Source organism: Gallus gallus, chromosome 4, assembly GCF_016699485.2.
Source record: "Gallus gallus isolate bGalGal1 chromosome 4, bGalGal1.mat.broiler.GRCg7b, whole genome shotgun sequence".
NCBI classification, from domain to species: Eukaryota; Metazoa; Chordata; class Aves; order Galliformes; family Phasianidae; genus Gallus; species Gallus gallus.
The window spans coordinates 78,688,286-78,712,867 of record NC_052535.1 but is presented as its reverse complement, the minus strand read 5'-3'; the positions used below and the strand labels follow the sequence as shown (position 1 = coordinate 78,712,867).

At 38.9% G+C, this 24,582-nt stretch overlaps 1 protein-coding gene across 3 annotated transcripts in view; it reads right to left on the bottom strand.

Annotated features, from left to right (window-relative positions):
• EVC (EvC ciliary complex subunit 1) overlaps nt 1-24,582 on the bottom strand; it is a 53,408-nt gene that overhangs the window by 15,254 nt on the left and 13,572 nt on the right. For 2 of the 3 annotated variants that reach the window (NM_001005347.3, XM_015285762.4), the window contains exons 8-12: nt 24,247-24,405; nt 22,500-22,716; nt 19,682-19,830; nt 15,095-15,193; nt 4,839-5,051 (exon numbers count right to left, since the gene is read on the bottom strand). In NM_001005347.3, the coding sequence (NP_001005347.1) occupies nt 4,839-5,051; nt 15,095-15,193; nt 19,682-19,830; nt 22,500-22,716; nt 24,247-24,405 (837 nt within the window). The remainder of the gene's footprint in view (nt 1-4,838; nt 5,052-15,094; nt 15,194-19,681; nt 19,831-22,499; nt 22,717-24,246; nt 24,406-24,582) is intronic. The other variant, XM_046940197.1, reaches the window with a different exon arrangement.

The following is a 24,582-nucleotide window of genomic DNA, read 5'->3' as shown; positions in this document are numbered from 1 at the left end:
CATACTCAGCAGTACATACAACTGAACCCTTTCCATGTAGAAAGCCTTACCAGAGCACATCCTCCTATGCTAGATGTCTGGGAAGGATGGGCTGGCAGTCTGTGTTACAGATGGAAGGAGCATGAGAGACACAGCAGAGAAGTCTGCACAGCAGTGCACAGTGCTTCGGTTGCTCTCACAAGGAGCCGCAAGATGTGCACTGGCAGTGAGACCTTGGCTAATTTGAGCCTGGGTCATTCTTAAAATCAAAGAGCCTGTTCAAGCACAGTGTCATCTCTGACTGCATACTGTAAATGACAAATTGAGGTCTACTCCAGGTATCATAATGATATAAAATATTTTCTCAAAATAATAGCTGTAATAGCAATAATAATAGCTGTATTACTATTTCCCTTTAGCAGCTCTCTGGATATAGTTTCCTAGTGCTTCACACCTCTCTGCAGATGTCCATTATAGTTTTGGTTAACCAACTTGAGTCATTGCACTGTCATTTTATTGTCTCTTTCAGCAGTTAAAAGAGAGCTGAAAAGGACTTCTTAACTTTCTATAGGAGTGTGTTCAATAAGAGACTGCCTATGGTTCCAATGTGGCTTCACATTGGTTTTAGAGACTTGCTTATTCATCCAGAAGTTGTTCTTGAGGGCCTGTCTTCCCACCTGCTCTCCAGCAGCAGACAGAGGTGGGTCCCCAAGTTACAAAAGACAGGAGAGGTTTTCTGGATTTGTAGATGATACAATATTACAGTCAAGAAACAAAAATGTAACACCTCTGCTGGTGGTGGTATGTCCTATCCAAAAAAGGCACTCAGAATGATAGATAACGAAGACACAGACTGTAGTAGGAATTGCAAAAGAAATAGAATAGTTCTGCAATGCAGAATGTAGACTTTCTTACAAAGGGGAAGAATGAGTCGCCTTCTAACTGAGACTGCATCTAACATAAGCTGTATGCAAAAATTACCATGTGTCTCTTCACTCTTCTGAGATCAACAGAAAGCCTAGAATACAACAAAAAGTATCCCCTGTGCACAATGATTGACCTTAAAAGAAGTGCATCAGCTACTAAGTAGTCTGAGAACAGTTATTACACGTTTAAGTAGGGATGATAAATAAGGAAGATTTGAGATTTTAACCAAATACTAAATCAGTGTTTTGCCTCTAAAGGTCACTAGGAAATTGTTTGCCATCAGCCAGCAGTGTGCCCTATATCTAATGGGCAAGAGACAAGTGGATGGGGCTGGACTCTTTTCGGTGCTGTCCAGTGACAGGACAAGGGACTAGGGGCACAAACTGGAACACAGGGAATGCCACCTGAACATGAGAAAGAACTCCTTTACTGTGAAGGTGCTGTGAAGAGCACAGGTTGCTCAGAGAGGTGGTGGAGTCTCCTTCTCTGGAGGTATTGAAAAACCACATTGACACCTACCCCTGTGAGCTACAGTAGGGAACGTGCTTTAGCAGGGGTTTGGCCTAGATGATCTCCAGAGGTCCATTCCAAACCCTACGATGTTGTGATTCTGTGACTAATTGGGAGCAGGAAGAGAATAGTGTATTTTTTATTGGAAGTAACACTTCCAATAGTAACACTTCAGCTGCTCAATGGGATGGACCTGGAGGGCTGGGTATTTTCTACCCTCACAACAGTAAAAAAAAATCACACATGCACGCACACATGCTACACTGAAGATCCCCTTGGAATCTTAAATTGAGGCTGCTGGCTTCTGACTTAAAAGTAGCAAGAGAGACAACTATTTCATCAAGTAAGAAGAAGAGGTGATTTGATGCACTGCACTGCTCTTCCAACACCAGGATAAGTAGCCAGCAGCCTTTCAAAGTGTTCTTTATCTTTACATTGCTTTGAGATCCAACACTTTTAGACAGGATTCCTGTACCTGAGCTGTGTTTTTTCCTTTACACCTCTATGTCTTGGTGTTGGCAGCACTGGGTGGGGAATCAAAATGGCCCCTAGAAAGTCAGCCTGGGCTTGGGCTGACTGTGGCACAAGGCAGCTCTCAGCTCCCTTGACCTGGCATCCCCCACCACTTTCCTTCCCATCCCAGCAATTGTCCACTACAATGTGATTCCAAAATACTGATAAAGAATGACAGATTAGGAAAGAATGGAGAAAACGACCATGCTGCACAGTCAGTGGCTGGAGAACAGCTGGGCTCTCTGATTCCTAAGTTGCATTTAACCAGTAAAACTGAGGCCAAAATCATGTTAAATGGGGAAGTAAAGCTCCACGGAATGTTTGGCTATTTGAAAAGATAAGCCATTCCTATCACTATGAAATAAATTAGTATCTGAAAAACAAAGAGAAAGCAATAAAAAGCACCTCATGTCAAAGCTAATAAGTAGCTGCTGATTGGCCTCCGTGGTGCCAAGCAATGATGTGGGAATGGATGGAAAACTCCTCACCCCATTTTGTCTCTGTAAGTTTCTCTGTGTTTTGTCTCCTGGCAACAAGTCCATTATAAGACCTTCTGGAGCAGAGCTAACATTAAGCATTACTCTTTGGCAATAAATACGTGGAACATGCCTTTGGTAGGTAATGAAATCCATAAAATACTTTGAGTTAGATCTCAGAAACAACAGTAAATTAGATCCAAGTAAGCTCACTTTCTTGTGAAGTGCTCTGACGTTTTTAGCACAGATTCTTCAGGAAATCGAAGGAAAGCAATTTCTTTCTAACAGCCTGTAGATGGTGTGTGATGCACGCTGAATGCCAAGCAAGTATCTGCCCTACTGCAGCAGCCTGCTCTGAGTAACAGATGGCAGTGCTCTTCCAGGGAAATCATGAGGCAGGAGATACATGGGAGAATGTTCACAATTTATTTTCATTAGTCAACTATTTCTGTTTGCCTCACTCATACTCTAAAGCTTATAAGGTAAAAGTTAAATATGAAACTGAATTTTAATTTTCATGCATAAAAGAGATTCTGTTTCCCCAAAGGTCATCATATGTATAAATGCATAAAGATAATCTCAAACAAATGTAGTTCAGGTAAATGGGAAAAATGTCTTTTTGAGCCACCTTGGAAAGCTTAAATAATCTTGTGAAAACTCTTCTGGTGCTAGGCTTCCTAAGGCTGTAAAGACTATGCAATTCTTTACTGTAGTATACTTGTCAAAAGGCAAATGAGAGACATATTTCTTGCTGGAAAACATCTGATAAATTAAAAGGCCTGTCAATATAAATATTGATTTATGAACCTTTAGTCATCAGCAGTGCAACCAACATCTGTGGAATCTCCCAAATGTCATAATCACCTGTCACAAGTATCTGATCCCTCCTTTTATAAAGGTGGAAACCAAGTGCTTTTTTCAGTAGGATATGGGTGTCAGCTCACTATTTCAATGTACATGTCGCTGTGTTAATACTAGGAAAGAGTCAAGAAATGCATTTTGAATTTAAATGTAATATAGTTAATTGTGTGATGCACTAGCTTATGCAGGAAAATATGCCAGCCTAGCCTTCATGGAGTAGCTGTTTCCCTACATACTCTCTTTAGAGATACAGCAGTTTTTCTTTCAGGCGAGTTCAAACTACTTCTAAAAAAAAAACCACGTGTGCAAGTGAAAAAAACTACCTATTTAAACATTTAAACTCTTCTTGAAGAGTCATACATTTTCCCAGTAGGAGAAACTCTCTTCTAGAAATTTATCGCACAGAATCACTCATCCTTAGGAAAGCCCTATCTGTTGATCATGCAATTTTTATGTTGAAGAATGCCCAGCTACACTGCTGGTGACCCAGAGACCAATGTGAATGCTATGTACTTACTTAGGCGAATTCCTTTATAGCTCAGTAATTACTATTAATGATCAGTAAATTCTTTTTTTTTTCCTTTTTTTCTATTTTTCCTTTTTTTTTTTGCCCAGCTAGGAAGCCATCTGCTTTATATTATGAATGCTACAGTACTCTGGAAATATAGAAAATCAGCTTTTAAATCTAACTATCCTGTGCTTGGCCATTACTGGAACATCTGAATTCAAATATAATGAATTAATCATACAGTACTGTTCAAGGAACTATTCTCCATCAACTGGCTGCTGGAACTGAACTAACGGTTTTAATCTCTTGAGAAATAATCCTAGGGTGTTAGTTCCTCCATTCAGTCTTTGTACATGCTGTGTCCAATGATAGTACTTGAGGAATGCATACAGAGTCTTTGGAATAAGCTCTAGACTTGAGATCTACATCATCTACAGTTAAACTACATCCATCTACTAGTTAAACTACATCCTCTCTGGTCCTGAGCAATGTCCAACATTCAATGGGTCTGCAGAAGGACCAGAGTAGAGAAGCCCTAACATTGCTTTATTTCTGTTGTTTTTCTCCTCTGGTCTCAGTGTCCTCTATGTGCTGGGCACAAACAGAATAAAAAATATGGACATATGTTTCTTCACTGCATCAGAGTTAAGAAGAATTTTTTATGTAGAACGTTTATCATATGTTTCCAGTGATTATAGTATTAATACATAGAAATGATTAAGAAGTATGTACGTAAGAAGCATGTAATGCCTCCTTTCCTGTAAACTGATGAAGGTATTTTTTTAACTATTTCTGTAGATGTTCAAGAGTCGAGAACACTGTGAAATGAGACAGAAGACTTGTCAAAAAATGTTTATGTGCTGTCAAAGCTGCCAAACATTGTGGACAGATGTTCAGTAATTACTCTCTGACTCCTCTATGAGAGTCTACACTCACAGCATGTATATTCACTCCATACACCAGCTCAAACTGCTCATCCTGAGTCTGGTTCTGGTCTGTGTATTTATATACAGATTATTTCTTTCTATATCCAGTTTTTAGACCCTAACGTCCCAGGATCCTACCTTTTTTTCTTGCAGTAGCTGTTCCTTGAAAAGCTTCCAACGTTTCTGGCAGTGGCTGTCCCACTTCTCCAGCTGAGGGACCACATTCTCCTGCCAGTCCTCTTTCAGAAGTTCACATTCTCTTACAGAGAGGCCGGTCACAACAGGCAGTGTTTGAAGAAACAGCTCATTCACCAACTCTGCTAAAGCATGGGAAGCTTTAGAATACAGCTCCTATCAGGGAGACAAAAAGGGACAAAGTGAGACAGGTGAGAAAGCAAACCTCACGGCCCTTTGCAGCTACTTCACTGCATGCTGCGTGATACCAGTGAGGGAATCATGCTTCAGTTAATGTATTGGACTAGTGACACCTAGAGATAAAATACAATGCCAGTAATGCTTTAGTTAGAGCAGATTCTGTAAATGGAGCCTGTAACAACATAGATGTTTTGGTTTAAAGTGCACTGGAGTATTTAAAATGCCATAGTGGCATTAGAATGAGATTCTGATACCTAACTGTTGTCCACCTGCAGTTGCAAAGCAAATAATACCATGTTCTACTGGCTGTAGTGACAGGTGGTAAACTTGACTTATTTTGCCTGTTTGAGTGGAAAGAACCTTGTGTAGCATGACAAATTTTAGGCATATTTTTAAGGGCGCTGACACGAATGAAGGCAAGAAGTAAGGACAAGTTAAAAGGGACAGCACAGCATTTAGATAGACAAAGTTGACAATTATCATGTTAATAGTTATTGCTCCAAAATATGACTCTCCTTAATGCCTTTTGGAAGGACAGAATTATTCAAATCCATCCTGATGCAGAACAGCTTCAAGCCTAGGAAAACAAACATCTGATGGTGGTTCTATTAAAACTAGTCTCATTTGAGTGGTTTTCAATTGCTGAGGCTGTGTCATTCACAAGAAGGGTTTGGGTGATTTAGTCAGATGGTATCCAAGCTACTAAACCTTTACAAAACCTGTAATTTCAATGTCAAATACACAGTGACATGACACAAGCTGTGTTTGCAAACTTGCTAGAAATTTGAGGTAATCCCTGAGGAGAATAACTGAGTGCAGGTAGCTTTCCTTAGAGGAAGAGAGAAAACAAAGACATGGAAAGGTCACACAGACACTGCAGCACTCCAGCAGGATGAAGGGCTGGTTTTGTGTGACTTCAACATTGCCACAGCAATCAAAAAAGCTTTATTGTCTGCGTGGTTATGCTTTCATCGTCAATCACTCAGCCCTCTTGAAAATACTAAGATTTATTCATTTTCTTTTAAAATACAGCTAATATTTTTAAAACTCTTTGCAGCATTTCTGTTGCAAAAGCAAGTACTTCATGTCTCCCGGCTGTTGCCTTTCTTTAAATATGGATTTAATCACAATCTCTTAAGTGATCAAATCCAGAGTCTCTCAACAGAAGCACAGACGTTTATATCTAAATGTCAAAAACATTTGTCTGCAGCTCATACACATAAAAATGTCAAGTGAACTTATCTGTTTTTGGGTGGCACACTGATATAACACGATATTCTGTAAGAATGCTTCCCAACTCTTAGATGCGGTATCATAAAGACATAATCAGAAAAAAATAAATAAAATAAAAAAGAGGATGATAAATTTGCAAAGTTGAGTAATCAGAAACAAAAAATGAACACAATTTAGGTTGAATATAAAATCTGGCTCTGTGCCTATGCCCCCATACTGATAAATTTTAGGTTCACATACCATTTTCACAGGATCTTTATCTGTTCAGTGTTCAGGTTTATCAATACTCATCAAGTGGGCAGATTTTAAGAAGAAAATATTTTGTATTTCTCATTTAACATAAAGTATGCAAGATGTGCACTGAATATAAAATTATTATTTTCCTCCTGTGATGTAGGATGCTAATCACCATATTAATGAGCTGTTTCACAAACAATAAATAGCTTAGCTCAACAGCTCCCTGCAGCAAACTCCTCTTACGGATAAAATCAAGGCACAACATTATCAAAAGTGCTCACTACACCTTCAAGATCTGCTGTCTTGATTTCTTCCCTTCTCTTACCTGTTAAAAGCATGCAGTGTTTTCAGTATCCAGCTCCCACTAACTTTGTTTAATCTCAAAGTGTTCAGAATACTTTCACATTGGGCTACTTGCTCCAGAAACTGGGTCCTGGACAGAACTGACAGTCAAAGACACACCAGTTGGGTATCTCATTTCTGCTAACACTTCTCTCATTTCTGGCTACTACTCCCAACGTGGACATGACAGTGATTTATTTCTTCACACAGAGCCTTTTCTTACTAGGAAATGGTCTGGTTAGCAGGGCTATATCGTCTGGCCAAGACTATGTAGGTGCACTGGAAACTTGATCTCAAGGTGTTCCTGGCAGCACAGGAACATGGCAGTGGAGAGTCAACGTTAAGTGACCATTCTTCAATAAACTAGAAGTGGTCTTACAAGAAATTGCATTCCAAAGAATTCTGGACAGCTGCCAGCTGCCTACTGTGTAGGTACTGACCATAGCTACATCTGTGCTGCTAAGATTTCCCAGATTAAACAACTAAACTAGGCATTGGGAAGCAGTGAGAAGTGGAACAAAATCTACCCCATGCATTCTAAATTACTGGTTGAAATGTGCCCCATTAGAAGGAAAGTGCCATGGGCTGTACACATCACTGCAGAGACAATCTGCTGCATAGGTAAATCCTGTCTCAAAAAAAGGATCTCTCTTCCTTAATTATTATAGTTACCAGTTCCTGTTATAATAAGAAGTAGGATTTATACTGTCTTAATGAGCTGTTTTGTTGTGGACCTGGCTTATCTTGTCAACACTAATGCTGAACGGTTTGAGTTCTCACTGCTGCTGTTTCTTTATTTTAGTATTCAAGCCTCTAAATCCTGGGATTTAACATAAACTCAGATTCCATGTTCCTAATCTCTGTATCCTATACCACATTTTAAAAACTCTGTCACTGTAAAATGTCTCTTTGAGCTTTTCTAGCCTTTCCACACAAGCTAATTCTTCTGCCTTTACTGGGTGTTCCTGGATATAAGAAATTCTCTTGGGTCTAAAACAGTTCAGAGTCTAGAGGAGTCTGTGGCATTTCTATTACAATCTCAAAAGATCTGAGGCAAGGTGTTAAGGAACTTTATTCTTAAGCAAACAGATTTCCACCTATGGCAACTAAATCATTTTACAACATACTTTGCTTCAGAACTGATAGCATTTGCTTGGCATGCTGACAACCCTGTATTATTATTTACTAGGAAATCTTTTGCACAGAACCTAAAGAAGGTGTTTTGTTATTTGTTGTTATGCTATTCGTTTGACAATAAATTGAACAGTATTCTGCTTGCACTCCCCACAGATTCAAATTATGTTGCATACTTGGCACTGGTGCTACCAAAGTGGGTACATAGTTACTCAGGAAAAATTGACTATGTTTCAATCACAGGTGCTTAATCATTTGCAAAACACCTTACAGCCATTTGCTGAAATTGATGAGAAAGGACAAGAAAGTGGGACTAAAAATCCAGGAACATCAATAGTACCTTTAGAAATGATGATGCTGGGTGAAAATATGGAAGATGAGCAGGACTGAGAGTATTATTTTTCATCTCCTAGATGCTGCAAACAGGCAAAGCAATAGGAATCCGGTTCAAGTGCTGTTAAGCCCTCAAAAGAGTGATTTTCAACAGTAGAGAATACTTTAACTACTATTATAAATTCGGCTCTGTGCAGGCCACAAATCCTGCACTTACTGGTCTCAGCTGCAGCCACGGATCACAACATAAACCACCATCAGTGCAGACTATCATAATACTAACTTCTTCTCAGCTGGTCACTGGGTTTTTTAACCCGAACACATAATACTAAGAATATTACAATCCATGAAGTCAGTGCAACACCAACAGTACAGTGTGCCCTGCATGGAGAAAGGACGTGTACAACGTGATGGCTATACTGTTTAATGCTGCACTTACAGAAACATGGTGGAATAGCCTTGCAATGTTTGTTAGGGAATATGATAAGTCTCCATTTAGGAAAAAATGCAAGTGTAACTGAATTCTACCAGTGTGGCTCAAGAATCATAGAATCACAGAATGGCTTGGGTTGGAAGGGACTTTAAAACTCATCCAGTTCCAATCCCTTGTTGTGGACAGGGTTGGCACCCACTAGGTCAAACTGCCCAGGAAAAGAAAATAGTTTAAGCTAAGAAAATTGTTCAAAATTATTTGTACTCTAAAGAAAATACTCAGTATGAAACAGCAGTAAGTTTGACCATAAACAAGGACAGCACAATACATACTATAAAGCTTATTTTCTACAGGAAAATAATGAAATCATTTAGAAATCCTATTGCTTCCAATATCTTATTTTTGGACACATACAGAATAGTTTCTATGAACTTACTGATATGTCATCTCTTGCTTGTAGAACTTTCACTTAATGAAATTTATTCAAATTGATTCCATTAATAGAATAGCTGATTGCAACAGTGAATGAACCTGTTTGTAGTACCTGGCAGTCAATCTGAAAGCTTTTCAAAAAATCTCCAGAGAAATTCATCAAGCATAAAGAAATACCACAGGGTATATGCAGAAATAAAATGGTCTCAGATTAAAATGCTGAATGCATCTGAATTTCAAACGAGGCAATAAATATAGAATTTTGTCAAAAATCAAGGGAAATACACAGTTTATCAGATTTCACTGTAGATCCAAAGAACAATATTAATGCTTTCCCTCAATCTCAATTGATTAAGTGGTTCTTACATGCAGATGAGAATAAAATGAATAATGACATTATGAAACAGGAAAATATATTTAGAAAGGCTGGTTGTACTGTATTTCAAACACCAGCCACTCTATTATGTATTATTTCCAAGGGGCAATGCCATAGTTATTTGTTAACTTCTAACAGTTACTTGTTAACTTTGGACACAATAGCATTTCATTAAAAGAATTAAAATTTCTAGCCAAGCTGTAGAGCACTTCTGCATCATCAGAAGTCCAAAGGCTAAGATTCTTGTTGAGGGGGCATACTGTGTCTTATTAAGGAAAGAAATTCAGTAGGTCATACACCCTACAATAATTTCAGTGTTCTTGGACAGCACTGGTCACTAGAAGATACTTCACATCATAAGCTCAGGATAGGTGGGGAAAAATTGACAGTATGCATTTCCTCCCCTATTTCATAAGAATTCCAAAATGATAACTGCAAACTGAATCCAGTAACCTGCTTTTAAGCACATTGATACCAGTAGAAAATAATGGCATTGAAGTCATCCTCAGCACAAGCTAATAAAACAAAGAAAAATTTTTATTTCTACACATTAAAAATGGAGATTCATTGAAATTAGTTTTTCACTCTCACTGGTTCTTGTTTCGACCTTCACCTTCTGTACTGTCCTCCCTTTTTAGAAATGTGCTTCTCAGATAAGGGAATATCCTTTAAACGATATAGCTATTAGAAAACGGTGAATCCACACAGAGATAAAATACATTTTCTTAAGCAATAAGGCAAGAAATAACTTCATAATGAAACTTATTCACATCATGCATCTTGTATTTCACAACAGTACGTACATTCACAGTGAATGTATGTGAATGCCTACAAGCAGGCTGAATTACTTCAGCTTACTGTTGACATTTGAGGCCAGTCAACCATTTTGGGCAACAGAATGACTCAGGTCACTTGGAGATGAGATAGGAAGGGCCAAGAAGGATACTAGGACTTATGTCAAGGTTACAGGTAGTACACAACTACAAAACCATAAACTTCATATAAGCTTTAGTAGTGGCTAATCAATGAAACATTTGGATGTGATTCTACAGATACATCAAATGTTTCCCAGAACTGTAACTGAATGTGCAAATGTAGTAGTAGAGTTAAGGACTTCAAAGCTCTCCTTGAAATGACTAAATTTAATGAGACCCCAAATGTAGAATCAGACTGAGCTCATGTAGCAGGAATTTCATGTTTAATCTCCTAGATCACACTGTCTTTCACACTTTCTGGGTTAAATCATAGGGCAACACTTTCAGAAGTAAGCATTTGAGTTGGAGGTCAGGAACAGGATTTCCATCTGACACAAGAGGTGGGTGGCTCATCTAGAAAAGGAGCTAGCTCTGGATAGAGAGACATGCCATCCACCCTGCAAAAAGCATCCCTAACCATATCTCATGCTGGTGAAATTACATAAGGAAAGAAATGAAAGAGTTAAGTCTCAGGAACCTGAACTTACAATTTTGATGAAGATAATTTTCTCCCTTTTATTAACTGAGGAAAAAAAATATATTTTGCTTCAACTTCACATTCATGTTTACTCATTCATAAAATGTTTATTGCATTGCCTGTTGATAATGCTCAATACTTAATAGCTTTTAATCTAAATTCTTATGCTTTTCTATGTTCTGTCAAGTCAAATGAAATAACATTTTGGTGAACTGCTATCACCAAAAAGGAATTACAAATGACAGTAAATTGTGTTTTCTTATGCTTTTGATGATAAAGCTGAGGAAAAATAATTATCTTATCAAGGACTATGTAATTCTTGGCTGTTAATTGATTTCACTTTGTGTAATCTGCATGTTTGTTTTCTTAATAATGAGCTGTTAACCATTAACCTTTTTTCACTTCTCCTGTCCCTGATGAAATAAGCAGGTAGTTCACACACAAAAAACCAACAACAAAACAAAACAACAACAACAAAACTAATAACCCAGAGAAAGAAAAGATTAAAGGTTGGTTAATATTTGATAGGCTAAATTTGAGAAGACTTGCAGGGAGCTAGCCATTTATCTTCCCAAGAGATCGGGAGAAACAGAATAACACATACATGGTGTTGGGGGACGGGGAGGCTTTCACTGTCACAAGCAAGAAAATGTCAGTTTAAACCTTGCAATTCAATAGCTACACAAACCAATACAAAACTGCAAAACCTGCAACTGAGTATCCCCTGTGTATGGGATAACTCCAAAGGCTACCTTTACTGTAAATATTAGGCTGAGCCTTTCAGTTAGCTTTGATGCAATTCCTTCTTAAATAATGACAGTGTGTGAATTAAAATCACTCATCAACAGTGCTCAGCTTGGACTGTAAAAATTGTTACAGAGCCTCTGCCTACTCACCACAACACCACTCACCTACAGTGCACTATTTTAATTCACTAGTGTGGTTGAAAAGTCCTATGTAATCTTCTAAATACAACACCTTCATTCACTTCAGACAACAACAGATTCCGCTGACCTTGGTTAAATCATTTTAATTGATTTATTCATGTGTTGACAAAACAAACTTACACAATTATTCTCTGCAAACAGGGTCAGCTTCCAGATCACTGCATTTTTATATATTTATTCACCAATTTGAATAATTCATTGATGTACTGTAACACTACAGGCTACGTTAGTGCTAGAAGGCCATATAAATCTCAGTGAACTCACATTTAAAAGGCAAAAAGAGCAAAAGAAATGGTGGAGAGCTTTGAGCAGGGCTTAGAAGAACACTGTGAGAACAAGGTAAGGACATTCTCCCACAGAGGAATGGCAAATACAGTGAAGTGACATATTTTCTTCTCTCCCTAGGATATTCATTGGTTCCCTGCTTTGTTATATGCTGACCCTTTCCCTACATTCCAATATCATCTCTTGCATGGAGGTTATTTTTCTACTTATTCAAGTAACTAAGTCTGTCACGTTTGCTTCCCTGCTTGCTTAAACTAGGACAAATCAAGGTGACTGCTGAAATAAATCAAGTCATACTAGTGCACAACTGAAGGAGAAAGAGCCTAAGCTAAGGGCTATTTAACTTGGATAAGTGGGAAGCACAACAGCCTCGTGCAGCTTTGCAAGGCTAATTTTTACGTGCAACAAAATAAAAATTAGGAATAACTAAATATTTAACTACTTCTAGTTCTTTCCATTCTGACTGTGTTTATAAATGTACGAATGAATCTTTCCGAAACTGTCTTGCAGTCTTTGGATGCCTGTGGACCATAGGCTGAGAAATATTTATATATGTAAGTGAGGAGCATGATAAGTGTGTCTCGTTTGCCTAGACACAGAGAGTACCACTCAGTTTTTCAATAATATTACTAGGCTTCAGTTTCTAGTGGAGTGATAAAAAGCAACTAAACAGAACTCTCTGCTAAGCAAATGACTATTGGTTAAAATACAAGTCTTTTGGAACTACAACAATAAGCTCTGCAGAGTTAGTAGGTGTGCCCAAATCAGCTGGTGTTACAAACTAGCTGGTTCAAACCCAACTGAGATACAGGACTTGCAGCATAGGGCTGAATATCACCTTGGGAGAGTTATTAGTAACCAGCTGGTTAGTCTAATGATTGTTTGCTCAGGTCTATTTGACCTGCAGTCACGCCTCTGCACTGTGGAATACCTCAAATTTCTCTTGCCTTCACCACTGGAAACAGTAACTTCTCCCTCCAGAAAGGTGATGAAACCACGGAAAGATGTGAGGCCCTGCTGCCACGGAAAGGCTTGTCCAAAGTACAGTTCTGCTTTGAAAGTGTGCTGAAAGAGATGAAGACTGAAAAGCATAGTGGTTGTGAAATGCAATTCCTTCCCTCAAAATCATATCTATGTTTGCTTTTTTGTCTTAACAAAATGTTTAACTACTGCAGCTCCCTCAGCTGTAAAAGTCAGAACAATTCAATTTATGTCCAGTAGGATTATGCTAATTTATACGTTCTCTTCTTTCTAGCTTATGCTGTTTATAAGGTGCACTGAGAAGTCTGCAGTATCTGGATTTAGAGCTAAGGGGGTGAAGTTCTTTATTATGTAAAACATGACAACAGAGAAGTTTCATTGTAAATGTTTTATTGGAAATTAGATTTATGGACTATCACTCAATGGATGCCAGCTGGATTACTTTACTTATTGTAGGTCTTCATGTCTGGTAGTGTTTGTATGTGTCTAAGAATGAGATCAGCTGTAATATGAAATATAATGGCTTTGAGTTGAGTGAATTGGCAGAGTTCAAGTTCGCACAGCTCTCCTGGAAACTTGGCAATTCTAGAAACACTTAATTCATCTAGACCAATTTTTCTTTAATGGAAAATTTACCTAGCACGCTGTTGAAAGAAGTAGGATTTTCAATCTGATTTCAATGTCACTAAAGCAGAATATACAACAAAGGAAATTAACATAATTCACAAATAAAGTGAAACTACACGGGAAAAAATGTTTGGTCTCTAGAGACTTCATGTGAAATGAAAAAGGGGCTTGAGAAGAAGTAACTAACTCTGGAGAATCGAGCATGCACAGGAACTTCAGCAGACATGCTGACCTTCCTTAAGTAGTATTGTACAATTAATTTATTCTGATTTGTGGCCATAGCCCTGCAAGTAAATTTTACCTTTCTCCAAAGCAGTAGTTTTTCTCCTGTTGCTTGCTTGCAGTATTACATAAAACTGGGATAAAAACTTTTTATTTGTTCCTAATACAAAGACTTTTTTTTCAGTTGAATTTTTAAAAGTGCATGTGGACCAGCACTAATTAAGATTGTGTGGGTATCTTATCTTGACATGCCGGAGAGAACAAGTTTCCATAACACCCTGATCTGGTCGTAATTAATCATGACAAGGATCCTGCAGAGCTAAAAGTGATTAGTTTCAGACTAATTAAAGGTCACTGCCATCTACACTTTTGGTCTTCATCAGATAGATCAAGTTATCTTATTTTTCAGTGCAGACAGAAAATAATTAAAGATGACGTAAAGAGATGATGCATCTACACTTTTTCCAAATCAGTAGGATTAAGAAGTGTAAAAATATTACTCGTACCACAGACCTGAACACATTTCAGGGAACTAACCACTGTCAAAATAATTTCTTTGAGAGGAAAAGAGATGAGAAAACTATTTCGGGACATGTAGAGAAGTTAACCAAGAATAGCATTATCGTACCATGGTGAGGAGTTGATTATTATGGTACATAAGTGAAGTCTCTCTCCTAGCAGTAATGTCACATATTGTATACTCTAAACATTAATACAACCTTGTAAGCCATCCATACAGCACATCTTGGAAGATCATGTAGATACTTTCTGACTAACATGAGTTTAAGAAATACACTGTGTTGAGAAGATAATGGAAAAGGCAAGTTACTGTGAAAAACTGTCAATCTGTTTTGTCAGCCCAGCTTCCTGTGACAGCCATGATCTTTGATGCAAGTTCCTGCACTAAGGCCTCACATTTGTGTCGCAGGGTTAGAGGATGTTCAGAATTACTTTAGTGAATAACATATATCACAAGAGGTGGTACCTTGTAGAGCTCCACAACAGCCTCTGTGCTTTCACAGTCATCTTCCTCTTCCAGCTGCCACTGTGCCTGCCAGTGCTTCTCTAACAGATCATGGTAAGCCTGAAAGACACAAAACAGACATACTTTAAGTTGCTGGAAGTGCTGTTTAGGTAGCTTCTCGTGACCATCTCCCTGCCCTTCCCCAGACCCCTCATGTGTACCTTCATAATAATAACTGTTAATGTAGAATCATGCCTCAGAAGGACATGAAATTTGCATTCTTGCCTTAATTTGGGCATATTCAGTCTTGAGTATGAAACCCTACAGCCTCAGCAGTTTGGGGCACCTGATAATGGAAAACATGTGAAATGATCTGATTTGCATACTACTTGCCTCTGTACAAGTTATCATTTCATCACAGACAGGTCTGAGGAGCAGAATAACCAACGGACACTGAGCAGATTGCAGTACTACAGGGCTGCCACATTATTAAACACACGTAGGCAATGGGGCTGCAGAGAAACTATGATCAGTATGAAGGGCAACATTCTTGCTGCTTTTTCCTGTTTGCACATAGTTTTTCTTGTGTTTTGTTGTTGTGGGGTTTTTTTTGTTAAATCATCCTTAAGACCGTTCCCCCTTTGGCCTCATATTTCTGAACTCTTACTTCTTCAGACAGCTACTGCAATATATGATATTAGTGGCTTGTATATACAGGTTAATTTATCCCATTAAGCCTGAATAAACTCAGTCAGGACACAGTCAATTTATATCTTTCTGTCAGACTAAAATTAAAAAAACCCAAACAATAAAAAATCACCTATGACCCGGCCCCATAATTTTTGTGTTAGAATTCACAAAGTTCATTTGATTGCAAAACCTCTGTACTAGACTTTCAAACTGAAAAATGCAGCTGAACAGAGTTCACACCAAAGACTAGGTAAAGCGACAAAGCAGAAACTCCATCTAAGTGGAGTGTCATTCATAACCAGGAGTTGTGTATCTACTGTGGGTTGAGCAAGAGTGGGTTACTGTAACTGGCAATTCTTGCTTTGTGTGCTTCAATAGATCATTCTTATATTCTCTGCTAATAAAAAAGGAAGGGAGAAAGGGAGGGAGGGAGGGAGGGAGGGAAGGAAGGAAGGAAGGAAGGAAGGAAGGAAGGAAGGAAGGAAGGAAGGAAGGAAGGAAGGAGGGAAGGAGGGAAGGAGGGAAGGAGGGAAGGAGGGAAGGAGGGAAGGAAGGAAGGAAGGAAGGAGGGAAGGAAGGAGGGAGGGAAGGAAGGAGGGAAGGAAGGAGGGAAGGAAGGAAGGAAGGAAGGAAGGAAGGAAGGAAGGAAGGAAGGAAGGAAGGAAGGAAGGAGGGAAGGAGGGAAGGAGGGAAGGAGGGAAGGAGGGAAGGAGGGAAGGAGGGAAGGAAGGAGGGAAGGAAGGAAGGAAGGAAGGAAGGAAGGAAGGAAGGAAGGAAGGAAGGAAGGAAGGAAGGAAGGAAGGAAGGAAGGAAGGAAGGAAGGAAGGAAGGAAGGAAGGAAGGAAGGAAGGAAGGAAGGAAGGAAGGAAGGAAGGAAGGAAGGAAGGAAGGAAGGAAGGAAATGCTCCTTTTCCAGTGGAAACATAGTTGAAGGAGACATAAGAATGTAAGAATTCTAACCTTTATAATCTACGTCATTCTGTTATATAAAAAAGAAATCAGAGTTGTGAAAAGAAAATCGTTATCATCCAACTTGTGTTCAGAAGAAGCCAGTGTGGAAAAAGTTCACTGTAAAATCCACCTCCCTAAATGGCAACCACTTAAAATGCAGCAGAAAGGTCAGTTAATGCGCAAGTTGCTACCATGATGGTATGAGCCTCTTGGTGGGGTGGAGTGGGAAAGGCAGAGAAGAAAGTGCATTTGATGGGTATGGCTCTGGGATCATGGAGAGGATCCAGGCCAACATGTTCAATGTCAGACTATCTGAACTATAGATTAGGTTTAAAACAGCACCACAAGACTAAGGGGATGGTTTGCACAAAATAATTGTTGTGATATTTAGTTCAAATCAGGGAGCTACATACAGCCATCATGGTCAACAGCTCTATGTCCAAGTGACTGCATGGACAACTGGACTGAGTGCACCCTCACCAAGTCTGCAGACAATACCAAGCTGAGTGTTCCTGTTGACATACTTGAGGGAAGGGATGCTATCCAGAGGGACCTGAACAGGCTTGACAACTGGACCCATGCCAACCTCATGAAGTTCAACAAGGCCAAGCACAAAGTCCTGCATCTGGATCAGGGCAATGCCAACCACAGATACAGGTTGGACAGAGAATGGCCTGAGAGCAGCCCTGAGGAAAAGGATTTGGGAGTGCTGATTGATGAGAGATTCAACATGAGCCAGTAACGTGCACTTGCAGCTGAGAAGGCCAACCATATCCTGAGTTGCATCAAGAGAAGTGTGATCAGCAGGTCAAGGGAGGTGATTCTGCCCCTCTGCTCTTGTGAGACCTCACCGGGAGTACAGTGTCCAGTTCTAGAGCCCTCAACAAAAGGACATGGTGCTGTTGGAGCAGGTCCAGAGGAGGGCCACAAAGATGATCGGATGGCTGGAACACCTCCCCTACAAGGACAGGCTGAGAGACTGAGAGAGCTGGGACTCTTCAGCCTGGAGAAGAGAAGGTCCTGGGGGGACCTTCCAGTACCTGAAGTGGCGTACAGGAAAGCTGGGGAGAGACTTCCTATAAGGGCATGTAGCAACACAGCAAGAGGAAATGGTTTTAAACTGGAAGAGGTTAGATTTGGACTAAATATTAGGAAGAAATTCTTTACTGAGAGTGGTGAGACACTGGAACAGGTTGCCCAGTGGGGTTGTGAATGTCCCCTCCCTGGAAGCATTCAAGGCCAGGTTGGATGGGGCTGTGAGCAACCTGGTCTAGAGGGAGGTGTTCCTGCCTATAGCAGGGGGGTTGGAACTAGATGATCTTAAAGGTCCCTTCCAACCCAAACCATTCTATGATTCTATGATTCTATATTAATTTTTCTTCCTCTCCAAAGAGTCTATGGGCTCAAGGCCCTCTGTATTAGGACATAAGGGTCTCTCTACTGTGGCAGTAGAAAGTCTTACATTTCTGTCCCTTATTATTTGCACAGAGGTATTTCCTAACATTAAGAACTATGTTCTCTTCTGCAGCAGAAAGAACAAATTGTCACCTCTGCCCATTTCTTCTCAGCCTGTCATAAGCAGCTCATTACTCTATATTTTATTGAAGAGTAGTTGTTAGTTTCTAAGGCATGCAAAATAGAGCATTTCCTGCACAAAGCACTGTGGCTGTAACTTTCTAGGGGAGAGATCTTGACACAATTTCTAAGCTTTGTTTAACAAAGTTGGGAAGTGTTGGGGAATTATGTACGCATAAAAAATACATTCTTAACTGCTCAATAGCTACAAAATTGTGTGGTAGAATTATTAGTCCCAAGTTATGAAAAGACAATGAAGTAAAACGTGCTTTAGTATTCTAGAGTGACTCAAACCTTTTGTTCGTTCAGATGTAAAAGGAGTTTTGAAGAGAACTATGGCAGACAGGTGTGGCATACAAGAACAGTAACAGAATTATCTAATTCACACAATATAATTAAAGAACTTGGCCTGCAGTACAAGATTGCATTGTTGAGATTAACAAAGTTTGACAGTTTGCTACAGTCGGAATCTGACTCTTCTCCAATAACAATTTATCTTAGTTATGAGATTTCATCAAAAGTTTGATGCTGCTGGAAATAACCACTTTAACCTTAAATAATTTCTCTTCATGAAAATTGGGGATTGATTTTTTTTTTTCTTAATAACTTGGCTCTGCCTTTTTCAGCAGTTATGCAGCTGTCAGCATTTTACAGCTGAGAATTCTAATTTTATGTACATTCTCAACAATAACAATAGAGGTGGAAAATATGGACAAGGAAACATTACATTAGCCACCATATACCATATTAAATTATCTATTGCAAACCTTTTATAAGGTATCCTTCCAGCGTTCATAATGAATTTTCCCTCTGCTTATGTGAAATTTAACAGTCTTTAGAGTCTCTGTAATTTCACTCATAGAAAGGTTCAATTAAATCAGTGCAGCTTGCTTTATTCAATAAAGTAGGCCAGATACTTTCACCCAGAGATTTCCTATGTTGAACCAAACACAAAGTATCTAAGTAAAGGATGTTTCAGATGAAACATGCAATCTAGCGTTAACCTACCTTAGCACTTGGTTCCAATGTGAAAATTCCAACATTGGAAGAAAACCCAAGGCAAGCTTAGACATAAGGATGTCTGACCCTTTCCTACCTGTGCTGATGATTCATAGAAGAACCTAAAAATTCCAATTTTATGGAATTGAGAGAAATCCGAAGCATGTTTTGACTTGAAAAATCACAGAATCATATCATCCTTAGTGTTGGAAGGGACCTCTGAAAGCCATCTAGTCCAACTCCCCTGCAGTGATGAGATCAGGTTGCCCGGGGCCTTATCCAGCCTTGCTGAAAGTCTCCAGGGACAGGGCATCAATCACATCATTGGGCAACCTGTTCTAGTGCCTCACTACCCTCACTGTAAAAGATAAAGGAACGTTTCTATGTGCACACCTGAAGAAAATCATTTAAATCTCTAATAAGAAAAGCTTTACTGAGGAGAATCCCTTGTTCAGTTTTCTGTCTGTGTTTAAAGTCTTCTCTCTTCTTTGCACGGCACTCCAGTCGTTTCAGGATGAGGTCTTTACTTTGCTGGATGCATTCTGGAACATGAAATACAGATGATTAGATACTGTAACTCCACAGGGAGAAAGTAGCATCTGCTACTGTCACACAACATAAGCTCACAGAAATCTGTTAGTGAAGAAAATAGGCAAGGAATTACCACACAGAATTTCAAAGCTGTTTCTTACTATGAAAATCTTTTCAGATGCAAACTTTTGGGCACTTAAATCTATCTTTTCTTTTTTGGATCACTACTGTCCTGCACTCTCACCTTCACCAGTACTGCTTTGGCGTAGATAGTGAGTTCAATACAAGAAACAGATTCCTACGGCAGCACCCCAGCCAAACCTACCCCTCTTGCTTTAGGAAGGTCCAGAAGTAGCTCATTACCGAATTGCAGATAAGCAAATCCTACTTCAAGGACAAGGGCAGCAACATATGGTGTGGAAAACAGGTCCAGAGGAACTTCAGTTCCTATTAGTTTGAACTTGGATGTCAGGTATATTGGGTTTCCAAAGTAACTTTTTCAAGAACCTGCAAAAGTTGTCAAGATTCCTCTGGTTTTGCATGAATACTGTGAAATATTTGGGACCCAGTTCTTGCTTCTTTCATTCTTCCTCTTGCTCTAAGTCATTTACAAATTCATAAGTCTACCTGAACCTCATTCTACAGAGTAGAATTGATGCTTATGATGTTTTCTCAATATTTCATATCACATTGCTTGTCCACCTAAAAATCTTCATTTCCCCTACACACTCTGTCCCAGATACGTAATTCACTCTGGACACATGTAGATAAATGGGAATGCAAAAGAAGAGTCAGATGGAGTTGATTTAACTGGGAGAAATTATTTTGTGGAGAATCATAGATTCACAGAATCACTGAGGTTGAAAAAGACCCTTAAAATTACCAAGTCCAACCATCACCCAACATTACCAAGCCCACCACTAAACCATGACCCATCTACATGTCTCATAAATACCTCCAGGGATGGCAATTCCACCACCTTCCTTTGGGCAGCCTGTTTCAATGCCTAACCACTCTTTCTGTGACTAAATTCTTCTCGATATCTAATCTAATCTTCTGATCTGGGGAAAGAGATGGACATCCACCTCACTAAAACCTCATTTCATGTAGTTGTGAAGAGCAGTGAGGTCTCCCCTCAGCCTCCTTTTCTCAAGACTAAACATCCACTTCCCTCACCTGCTCCTCACTGTGCATGCTACTTTTTCCATGTTCATTTATCATACACGGTCACAGACTGAGGACTCACTGACAAAACATTTGAAAGTGCACTGAAAATATGGGAAAGCCTCCAATAAAAATGTCCCCTGAACAAATGTAGCAATCATTATTTTTAAACACTACTTGATTCTTTCAACTTTCTTGTTTGTTGCCTAGGAGCAAAGCTTCTTGCTGGCTCTGTGCTCCACTTGTTAATTATAGGTACAGCATAACTGATGTATTAAGGAGCTCATAACCTACATCAACTCTTCAGAGTTTTTTTTTTATTAAGCATATTTCACTTGATCGAACTGTAGGTGTCTCTGTTCATTGCAGGGCACAACTTCACATACAGCACTAGTAATAATGATCAGCAGTAAAGTACTTCTCACTATACTTTTTTTTCACTGAACACATACTAAAATTTTCCATGACTGGAAACTGTAAACCATTCATTGAGCACCTACTAGAGAAGTTAGGGGTAGATTTCTAAAGAGGGTGGATGCTAGGTGTATTGGAAGTGTTAACTCACAGCCTAAACGAGTGATTGAGCATCTAGTGAACAGAGATGGCTAGCCCTGAGAGCACAGGTGCAAGCAATTCACCTGTTCAACAAGAAAGGGTGGACCCTGGGTCCACTCCCTCCCTAACCTCATTTAAGGTCTGGCAGCCAGAAGTAAAGGTTTTCTACTTGGAGATTGCCTTCTGTGGGAGTTCTCAGCAAGCCTTTGCCTTCAGAACAAGGTAAGCTCTTTTTTTTCTCATTATTAGTTTATGACTAATACTGTTCACAGGTCATTCTAAAAGCAGTTAGAGGCAATTCCATACCCTACCTGATAAAATAGATAACACCTGTAGTGAAACAGGGGAAAACCCTAAGTCAGTAAGCTTAGATTTCATTACTATTGTGTAACTTACAGCTAGTCAGCCTGAAAAGGTGTACAGGGAAAAGACTTTTTTCTAAGTATCTTAGTTATTAAAAGAGAAGAATTTCTGAACATTCTAACTGTTAACATTACCTTTTCCCAAGAGTGGCAACACAGTTACATTTTTTGGGCACCTTTTCCTTATGCTAGTAGTTGATCAAAAGACATTTTTCACCTATACAGCTGCTATTATCCCTAACGTTAGCCAATATCACCAACAATGCCAAGTACATAAAGAGTAAATGGAGAAATATTAAAACTGCTTGCAGCATGTGTAACTCTAATTCAAATTTCAAATCAATGAAATAAGGTACAGAATATATGAACTGTAGAATAAGTTTGAAGTAGTCCTAGGAAAAAGATCTGGGAGGCTTAAAGCCAAAGTTCCCATGTGAAGTGTCTAGCCTTCACAAGGATAGTGTTTTTGGCCAATTCATCAACACACTTTTAAAACAGAGGCATACAGGACCAAAGCCATAACTTTTGTACTAATTAATACAATTAAGAAAAATTGTACTTAAATTAGTTAAACTGCGACCTCTTGTCTAACTACTCACCATTAGTGAAATGTGCCAGTTGTTCCCAGAAGGCCTTGTGAAGGTCTGTTAGAAGTTCTTCTTTTTGTCGAACTGAGAGTTTATTCTTTACAGTTAAATGGTCCAGAATATTTGATAGCACATTCAATCTACACCTGCACTCTTCTGGTATACAGGATTTCAGTGAATCAACCACTTTTACCATAAGCTCCCAGTTAAATAACCTTTCCTGAATGTCCTAAAACAAACAAAATATCCTGCTTAGAAACTCAGAATCTTTGGTCGTGCATGCCCTTTAATTCAATTATTAAATTCTAAACAATACAGAAAACTCAGGAGACTTCTCAAGACTGTATGGATAGTAACTCTGAGGTACTTAAGTAGTTCCAAAACTCCTGACCTATTTAGGATAGCAGCAGGTTTTACTTCATGTTCGCTTGAAAGAGCAAATAGAAAATCAGTGTCCTCACTAACTGCACCTATCAGGATGACAGTAGTACAGGGGAAAAAAATTAAACTCCCAGGACAAACTCAAATACTCAAAGGGTAAAGATGGACAAAGGGCAACATGAGGGTCCTGGACATCTCTTGAAGATACTGGATGGCACACCACTATGTGCCTTCATTTTGAGTGGAGTACACATCTGATTTTGATACTACTAGGATTTCATCAAGGCTGTGGTAAGCTGGAGTTTAGTAAATACATTTTAAAAAAATTGCCTAATGGTTTCCATCACATTGTTAAAGAAGAAACCAGGATTACAGTAGGGAACAAGATTTCCTGAGTGAAGCTGGAACTGCTTTGGACAATGATGAAAGGCTGGAAAAAATAAGACAACTATTCCAATTATTGGAGATGCACAGGCTGTGACTTTTGATGCAAGCATAATGGTAGTTACTTCAGGTATTAATGTTTTCTCTATCATGTCTCCAAATGCAAGACTGCCCATTCAAAAGAACTGTTCAACTGTACAGTAGCACAGTGTGGGTCAAATGTGATCAGCTGCCAAAATTGCCTTCGAACATGGTCAAATTGATTTCCTTAGCTGTTCCACTGCAAAATATACAAATTAATAACTTCTATCTATTTTTATTATTAAGAAAAATAAAGCTAGTGATCCATTTATCCTTCAAATTACTAAAAAAAAAAATGCAGTGGGATAGATTCTGATTGTACTGTTGATCTATAAATTCCAAGCAACCATTTCATCATCTCCTGCGTGAAGTAAACCAAATATCTGACAGATCTTGTTAGATTTAAAAGCACTGATGCACATCTAAGCTTATTTTTCCTCTTTAAGACCACATTCCTATGAAATGGTAGGGGTTTTCAAGTACAGTTATAGTCACTAGACACACAGAATCACTCCCTAATGACAATCTTCATCTAAATTAGGATTTCTCAATCAAAGAGGAATAAATATTTTGAAAGAAAAAAGTCTTAATGTCCAGGGTAATGATTCTCCCTCATCATAGATCTCTTGTTCCTTGCTCATTGGCCGCATTCATATCATGTACATCACTTTTTTCTTAACATGACTGCCTAAACTGTATTTTGAGAGCTATAATAGAACTGAATTGGGGTTCATTGTCTAGTGTGCTGTGCAACAGGAACTGAGCTCTTAGCAATGAAGCTGAAAGACACACAATTGGAGTAAGTGGTTTTCAGCATTCTTAATATAGGACTGACAGACTTATACACTTGCATTGTGCTTTGTGTTCAGACTGACTAAATATCTTTTGACTTTTACTTCTTTTTGTACTTTACCATTGCCTGCAAATCCTGAGATTCATTTAATAAGCCTTCCACTGCAATCATCCTCTCAGTCAGGTCCATCGTTATCTTTGCTGCTTTGGCACTTGAGCATTTTGATTGGTCCCAAAAAACCTGCTGGGCTTTGTCAATCTGCTTCCAGAAAGCTTCCATCTGTTGAATATGAATCCAATAACAATCCATTTTTCCTCATTAATAATCTGGTATTACATTACATTGGGAGACACAGGAGTCTACTATGAGATACAAGTCACTAAAACTACAGACTGCTTTCAGTACTAATCACAGCATGAAGCTATATTTTGAGACTATTTACTGTATTATGATTTG